Below are 8,910 nucleotides of genomic sequence, written 5' to 3'. Positions count from 1 at the left end.
CATATATCACATATTCCAGCATAATCATGCATATGAATGCCAAGTTTCCTTTTTAATTAGATCAAGTTAACCATTACATCTTTTTATTAGCAATGAGTTTTACGAATCAATCGTTATCACATCACACACTTCTTTTATTCATATAAAAAATGCAATGACTACTTCATACATGTATTTTGAAAGCCAATACATAAAACAAAATTATTATAAACTAAAAGTATGAAAATTTAAAAGCATACAAATACGCGCATGTGTGTATGTGAGAGTATCATCGTACGGACATTACGATTATCTAAAACAAAATTTGACGTCGTGACATTTACTTTGATCCTTTTGGATAATACTCATATACTTCTTTCTATTACGTCAATGGCTATTTCTGCAAGATGATCGCATAACATAAAATGGTTTAATACGCCAATGATATTTAAATAGTTTGTATGATGGACTAGCTTCAGTTATACGACTTAAATAAGAATGACATCTTTGACAAGTCTTCGTATATTTAGGCATATACTGCAGGAAGATCATAAACCGGATATTAACTTTTCCAAGTTTTCTTTCATTGTAACTTTGTTAGTAAAATTTGTTATTTTTCTACTGCCTTACATAAAGTTCGATTTGAAACATATAAATCACTCTGAATTTAAAAAAATACATATCAAAATATCTATATCATAACGTTGAGCATATGACAAAGATATAAGATAAATTTTTCAAAGTATTGCTTGTATGATATAAAACCTTTTATTTGCGTATATAAACTAACGATCGGATATATTGATTTTTTGACTAATTGTTAGGCATTATTATCGATATTTATGCGCGTACAAACAAGATAATTACGAATCAATCATCGTTTAGAAATTGTTATACAGGTGTCCCAGACCAATGTATAAAAATTATCATGATGAGGTAGAAAGGATCGAGATAAATGAAAAAGTATAATATCATTTTGCGATATTTACAATAATTTTTGAGTAATAAAATATTAAGGTCAGCCGAATAAGAGTGCGCGGAGAGACAAGCGGTCGCTCGTCTGAGCTGTAGGACCGCCCACTACGGCCCGATTGTTGGCGTCGGTAAGTGGCGCGCGGCAAGGGAAAAGATAGCTTGGCACCGTACCGCGTCGAGACGGGCGGTCTTACGGCTCAGGCGACCAACCGTTTGCCTCTCCGCGCGCTCTTATTCGGCTGTCTTTAATATTTTATTACACAAAAATTATTGCAAATATCGTAAACTGTTATTAGACTTTTTGATTTATCTCGATCCCTTCTACTTCATCGTAATAATTTTTATACATTGGTCTGTTTTTTTATACATTTTATACAATGGACATCCTGTATATCCGTAAGATCAACCTACAGCATAGATGTTACAAATTAAGACTATCACTGGATTTCCTTGACATTCTAAAAACCAGTGCCGCGTCACGTAATCATAAGTAATGTCAACGGTTCCATTCCTTTTTGAAACGACAAGACACGATGTTGATACAAAACATGTTTCGCAAAGTTTCTCATGGAAGACTTCCAGTAAATGTGTATTAATCAGTAAAATAACTTTGTTTTACTGATTAATAAACATTTTATTATTATTAATCGTACTTCTGATCCTGTCACCTGAGCGACGGAGCCGTTCTTGCATGGCAGCTTCTAGTTCTGCACGGGTGACGCTGGTGACCATTTCATCACAGAATCTGAAATACATATAAATAAAATTATAAAGCTATGTTCCGAAATTAACTGTAATCAATACTGAAAACGTTGTTTGATCTCTATCGGAACTCTAATGTTAAAAAGAGATGAAATAATGTTGTCAGTACTGGAAAGTTAATTTTGAAATAGGAAATCTTGTTATAGGAAAGTAGAAATAATGGAATAAATGTTACCGATTATTAGTTTGGACAAGGATGTGGATTTAAAACGTACACCACTCTTTTGGCCTGTCCATGATATTTGGGTCTATTTCATTACACATTATATGTGATAAAATGTTTCTAATAAATTGTTTACCTGTCGAACCTCCGATTCGACATATCATGTGTTCCTGTAATATAATTACAAAAATGTACACGAATAGAATGTTATGATTGAAAAAAAACATGTTAGTGCGAAAATAAAATACACGTGTTTTTAAACATATTCAGACAACTAATAGTATTAATTTAGTATTCACCAACCATACATTTTTGAAATCAATTTTATTCAATTTTGCGACTTTGAAATATTTATTTGTATTTTATTATATTTTTATATGAAATTTTTTTCAAATATTGAATATAAAATTATCAAATTTAATACATACAAGTAATAAAAAGTTTTTGATAATATATAATAAATGTGACAAAATTTATAAAATTATAAAAAAGCGAGTTAATTTCTGGGAAATTAGAACAGCAACTTAACAAGCAGTACAATTATCAATATTAAAAACAATATTTTATAAATATTATAATATGAATAGACTTACGAATTGTTTTCTCATGTTCGCATCCACTTTCAATTGATTGTCGCATTCGAAGAATTGCTGAAGCGTTATTAACGGGAACGACGGTAATAATTCTTGTCCTACAACCTCGTCCTGCATTTGGCTCTTTTAGCAGCGCTTCGATTTTATACAATTGTCGTGACAATTTTTTGAATTCCTTTTGGACATAATCTCTGCATTCGCCTGTGACGATATTACAAAATTGTAAGAATTAAAATTGTTAATATTTTAATAAAGTGACTGTTAATAAAATGACTGTATAAAATAATCATAAAATATTAATACAATATAAAGATATAAGTAATATAAAAACATTAAAAAAACAAAAACTATTAACAAATTAATAATGTATCTCTGTAGGAAGTTATATATTTACCACAACAGTTGTTATGATTCCTCGTTTGATTTTCTTTATCTAACTGCAGTGAACAGGTAATTCTGAAAATCAAATATACATATATATATATATATATATATAAAAATAAAAATATATATAATAAAAAATATGTATTATGTTGAACTATGTTTGCGAATCTTTGTTTCATAACAGTGTTTTACTTATTAAAATCATTTTTTATTATTATTAAATCATGACTTTTACTTGCATTAAAGAATAAATAAGATTTCGTGATAATAGCTTTTATGCAGCACTTATGAAGCATTACTGTATACTAGATTAATAAAACTTAGAAATAAATTTATTATTTTTTTAAGAAACTATGATTTTAAGAAATTGTAATAACGTTTTACATTTTAATATTAACATTATACACATTTATATTTAAATTGTTGATATTGTGTATGTATACCTTGTATGTCAGATAGGTAACATTCATCGTGCCATTCTTGATGACGCTCCATCATTGCAGGCTTGGTTTTCCCAAAATTAGCTGACGAGATGCCGGACAATTTTTTAGACTTGTGTTGCTTTTCTACAAAAATTTAAATAAAGTTACAAATAGGATTTCCAAGTGAATATATATACACATATGCTGTATTATTTGACTCAAGTCAAATAATTTTTCATACCGTTCAAATCATTGATCCGTTTCGGAGTAGAGTCTACTGCAAAACAAACAAAATTATACACAATTGATAGCAATAATGATTGTTATAATTAGAAAAAAAAAGACCAATCGCAGTCAAATTTAAAGAGAATATTTGACTGTAATTTATCAATTCTTATTGCTTGTGACTTATAATACTGACTAATAGCTTACTGTAGAAAGCAGTGTTGCTAGGTCTACCGTTTTTTCATCGTATTATTTATAATTATAATAACTTTTTCTAAATATAAGTTTTATGTATTACATAAAACTTCTGAAATTTATAATCTACCGCTTTAAATTTCAAATCAACCGCTTTTTAAACGTGATACCTACTGGTCAATTTCTCAATCACCTGGCAACACAGGTAAAAAAGCCTTTACATAAACTTACAAGTCTTTTCGTAGTTGGATGAGAATGTAGCACGCTTATTCATTTGCGATTGTGATGTCTGGGTTAAACTACCTTCGCATTGTTGCTTTGATTTAATGTAAGAACATTTTGGTAGGGATAGCGTGGAAATTGTTTTTGGTGTATTTTCTGCAAAAATTAAAATAAAATTAAGAATAGTATCATCAATAAAAATATATGATTAATTCGTGCAAAACAACCCTACCTATTGTATTATTGTAAGTGTTTATAGTAACATTTTCAAATAATGTTTTGGTAATTATGTAGAATACCCCCACCACCTCCGATTTTGGTAAAATTAGACTCATTCGACGCGTTTTTGCCTGAAATGAACAAATCTTAATAATTTCCTTTGAGTTTTCATTTATAGTTTGGGATAGAACTTCATGTAGTTGTTGAGAGCCCTCTGCGTTGTTATTAAATTCAAAACCGTATTTTGTTATATCTATCTTCGATTTTACTCTCGATGCGTATAGTTCCGTTTTGCCATTCTTCGTTACCTCTTTTAATTCAACATCCACCTTTACAATTGCGTCATCTGCAAATAAAAACATAATTTCAATGAAAGAAGAATAAGTGATAAATTTTTTATTATATATTGAAGTAAATATTACTAAACTTAAGTCTTATTTTAATGTAAGAATAATTATCTTATGTACCAAAAGTAGCTTGAATTGGTCTTTTATGACTAAGTGGCACCAGTAATTGTACATTAAAATTATACATAACATCCACAATAATATGTTTAAGTATAAAATCCAACTCAAAGCGAAGCTTATTAAAAGATACGTTGTAAGAAGTTATATCGAAATTACAAAAACTTTTTATTTTTACATCTGCGATGTTCAATTTAAGATTGTTGGTGTCATATATAACTACTTTATCAATGATTACTGGCTCACTAGGAGGAATGTTCAATTCTGGTAGCCCTTGACTGCAAATCGTACTTTTTACATTATGTTCTTTTTGATGCGTTGTCCGTAGACATCGATGGGACTATTACGTCCACACACGCAAATGTAGGAGGCTGTAAAAGATTTAAAACTATGTTAAATTAAAAATTAAAATACAAAAAATTAAACAAATTTTAATTTGTTTTAGTTTGTTATTAAATATTTAACATAGTAATAAGATAAAATAAGCAAAAATCATACTTATTTAACTTACGCCTTCTACTGCTATATAGCAACTGTTTAATAGCAACCGAAATACTTCAAATAGATAACACTATTACATATATTTGATTTATTTCAAGGATTTTATTAATAATTACATTTTAAAAAGACGACTAAATAAAATTATCACAGTTCTTCATAATTTTCTTCTAATTCTTTATTCACTTATTTCAAAGTAAGCTACTCCTAAGTTAAGTGTGAGAATAACCTGCATACAGTGATTGTTATATATACAAACATTTAAGCTAAAAGATTTTTTATCGTATCTTTTTGTAAAAAATAATTTTATATTAATAAAATAATATTTAAGAAAATATAATAATTAATATAATAAAGAATAACAATATTATTGTTATACAAACGCAATACAAATGCAATCAAAATATAGATTATATAAAATATCGTACTGTTTAGGAAGAATAAATTCGTAGGTCTGAAGTATATTTTAGAAAAGAAGAATACCAAATAATCAATCTCTTGAAAGCAGATCTTGCAAAATGTTGCTACAAATCTGATTAGCGAGAAGAATATAAATTTAATTGCAGAATTTAATGCATTAAAAGATGTCAACAAAATACTAGCATTATACAGGGTGTAACAAAACAAAGGGACCTGGAGTATACCATGAGTTAGAGGACACGAATCCAAGTCGAAAAGTCCTGAGTCATTTTTTGATCTGAGCCTTCTGTTCCATGCTATGATGTTGAAGTTAGCGAATGAGCGCCCGTCTATAGAAAGAAAGCAGTGACGGACAATAAACGGGCGGAGCGGAGCTGACAAACTATGCGGCTGGAGAACAGACGAGCAGCAAAACCGCTGTAATAAAAAAAAAACACACACACACTCTCTCTCTCTCTCTCTCTCTCTCTCCCTCTCTCCACCTTGTTTAAAAAAAAACCTTTAAAATCCTAAGGTGCATAACTAAAATAAACGTTTCGGTGCTATTGTAATTTATTAATTCAACGTAAATTAATTATTTATTTCCTTATAATTATAATAAATGTTCGAAGTGTGCTTCTTCTACTTCGATACACGTTCTTGCTCTTTTCTGTACATTTTGCGTAGCTCTTCGAACTTGAACATTACTAATTCCCTTAATAGTGTGGAATACTAATTCCATCATCTCGTCAGCTGTCTCGATGTTGGTATGCATAAATATTTTTTCTTTTATTGCTTTCCAAAGAAAAAAATCACACGGATTGTAATTCGGAGATCGAGCAGGCCACGGAGTTATCGAACCTCTTCCGAACCACTGGGGGAAAGTTTCATCGAGATAACGGCGAAATATACCTTTAAATAAGATTTATTGAAGTTGATATTAAAAGTAGTTTGGATAATTACACTTGAATATAAAGTTTGTCTCAAACAAACGATATGTTTTTAATACTAATTCTAATTAATCTAATTAACGAGAAATCATTGTATAAAAGCAAGTTATTCTATTATTACGTCCTGCGGAGTAACGATTCTTTCCTTCGCAACCAGCGGATATTCTAATTAACGGGCGAGCGACGGTGATCTCACCCCGATCCCAAGAATACGGTGACTCTCACGGCAATAACCGGATGTCACAAATTAAGTATTTATAAATTCATCAATTAAGGAGATCTGAGGTGACACCGTTGCTCGATACCGGAAACACCCAAGATAGTAAAATCAGGGAGCTGGAAGACGCACGTGTGCATCCCTTTGAGTTCTGATGCCCGACACCCGCATAGCAATAAATCGAAAAATTTTGACATTTAATGCTTTCCGGGAGTTTAATTGTCAAACCTGCCGCTTTCTCGGATAACAATTACCGAGGAACATAAAAAAGTCGTAAAAATAAATATTGCACGTGGGTGTATTGATGAATAAAGTGGTGCACACGGCCCTCGAAGGGACAAAGGGAATCATAGATGAAAAATAGTATAAATAGGTGCGTCTTCTAGCGGAGCGCACAGTACACAGTTCACTTCAGACAGTTCAGTTCAGAGCAGTCTACTCTAACAGTTTAACCAACAAGTAGTAAGTTTCAATCATAAGTTTATCTTTCCTGACGGGCTTTTCTCTCTTACGGATGATTTATACATATTCACATTACAATTTCCCCTCCGAATCGAATCAAGCTCTGTTTGATTCGATTCAACCTTGATTTCCATTCTGGATTAAATCGAGTGACGGCTCGATTTGATTCAAAGAAATTTAAACTTTCTGGATTTGAATCGCCCTCCTCCGATTCGATTCAGACTTACACTATTTTCTAAATCAACTACCTTCCCATCCCCTTTCCCCAGCTAAAAATCTTTTTTTTATCTTTATTCTTTATTCTTTTTTTTTCTTCTTTCTCTTTCATATATTAGAGAGAAAAGGGGGTCAAACATTTGTGTTATTTTCGTTCTAGTGAATAACCATATTTCACCCAAAATACACAAAAATAAGTCTCGTGCCGGAGCCCGCCACCGTCAGAATCGCAGAAACCGGAGAGCAAGAAAGCTTGCTGCGTCGCTCAATCTCCCTTCTGAAGCAATACCGTTTATCGCTAACTTATTTAAATTAGGAACCTTACATAACAAACAATTCAATATCTCGATAACTTCCGGTAACACACCCACCAGTTCTTTCGCTGAACCCTCTTACTCTCCAGTCGCTTTCGACGAAGAGGAACCGTCAACCCCCTCCGAACACGTAAATTCACCCGCCTCTATTTCGAGTCAACTCACGTATAGGATCTTCCCCTATCTCCCTGTCTCCACCTCCAAACCCCGAGGTTCCGGACTTCGGGGAGGACGGATTTCTGCGGAGATCTCCGAGCCCCGAGTTCCTCGATCTCGAGGAGGAGGAAGAACCTCCCTTAGAGCTTCCGATCTTTGGATCCCACGATCTCGAAGATGCACCTCCTCCCCCTTCTTCTGTCCCCAGCGTGGAATATGTAGACGAGCTTCCACCACTTCCACCTCGTTCGTTTTTCGCTCCTGGCCCCCTCCAGTCTTTAAACGCCATCCTGTCTGTCCTCCCTTTGTGTTCCAATCCCCTCCCTCCTGGCGCATTTTCAGTTGGGCCTGACCAGTTCGATCTAGAAACCGTTCGCGCCTATCTTCCCCACCTCTCTCCTGACGGTACTGTTACGTCCTGCGGAGTAACAATTCTTTTCTTTCGAAATCGATGCAGCCAAGCAACCGAAAAATTGCGAAAAGATGGCCTATCTTAACCGCGCGGATACGCTAAAATTGTCCGGTCGAGTCAATACGGTTGGTCTATCCTTGACACGTGCCGATTTTGGGCGGAAGCAAGCGTTGAAACGCGGATGATTGACCCCACCGACTCGAAACACTTGTCGCGCAATTAATAGGTAGGGTGTGGGCAATAATAAGAGACGGTACACCTGCGGATTAAAATCCCATAGGAACCATAGGCAGAATCAGGTATAAAAGTAAAGAGCTTCGGAGCTCGCGAGCACTTACTTACTTTCTTACAATCATTTACAGTCACTTACGGGCACATACCGCACCTTTTTTCATTCTGATCAATCGCTCATTTTTCGCTTCGCGATTCACTCTAGTTCAATCCGGCGCACATTCCGTGACATTATATGTCCGAGTTTGTGACGTTCGGATTCGTATTCATCGTACTTAAATTCGACGCGGCATTGTGAGATCCGAACACTCTGAGTGCCAACCGTCGACCAACCGTCCGCCGTTGTAAGCTGAATCCGCTCTGCCAACCACTAAATCGTTCGCACCTTCAAAACTTCACCCAACAGTAAGTCTCAGCCGTCCATTATTTTTATTTTTTTATTTTTACTCTTC

At 33.5% G+C, this 8,910-nt stretch overlaps 1 protein-coding gene across 1 annotated transcript; it reads right to left on the bottom strand.

Moving 5' to 3' along the window:
• Positions 1-1,275: 1,275 nt before the first annotated feature.
• Positions 1,276-8,104, bottom strand: LOC120357780. Its single transcript, XM_039449275.1, has 9 exons — positions 7,825-8,104; positions 5,115-5,158; positions 4,850-4,943; positions 4,153-4,485; positions 3,930-4,076; positions 3,520-3,555; positions 3,300-3,422; positions 2,473-2,673; positions 1,276-1,699 (listed from the first exon to the last, which is right to left on the bottom strand). The coding sequence occupies exons 1-9, from the start codon at positions 8,102-8,104 to the stop codon at positions 1,656-1,658; spliced, it is 1,302 nt and encodes a 433-aa protein (XP_039305209.1). The 3' UTR covers positions 1,276-1,655.
• Positions 8,105-8,910: the final 806 nt, after the last annotated feature.

Source organism: Solenopsis invicta, chromosome 5 (genome assembly GCF_016802725.1).
Source record: "Solenopsis invicta isolate M01_SB chromosome 5, UNIL_Sinv_3.0, whole genome shotgun sequence".
In the NCBI taxonomy this organism is placed as follows: domain Eukaryota; kingdom Metazoa; phylum Arthropoda; class Insecta; order Hymenoptera; family Formicidae; genus Solenopsis; species Solenopsis invicta.
This window is presented reverse-complemented; position numbering and strand designations above follow the sequence as displayed.

What these genes read in the sequence shown, in the direction of transcription:
- LOC120357780 (XM_039449275.1), bottom strand. Translation starts at nt 8,104, where the DNA reads ATGGCGTTTAAAGACTGGAGGGGGCCAGGAGCGAAAAACGAACGAGGT. An exon ending in GCTATATAGCAGTAGAAGGC is followed by an intron (nt 4,944 to 5,114) that starts GTAAGTTAAATA and finishes TGGACGTAATAG; the next exon opens with TCCCATCGATGTCTACGGAC. An exon ending in CACTTACAATAATACAATAG is followed by an intron (nt 4,077 to 4,152) that starts GTAGGGTTGTTT and finishes TAATTTTTGCAG; the next exon opens with AAAATACACCAAAAACAATT.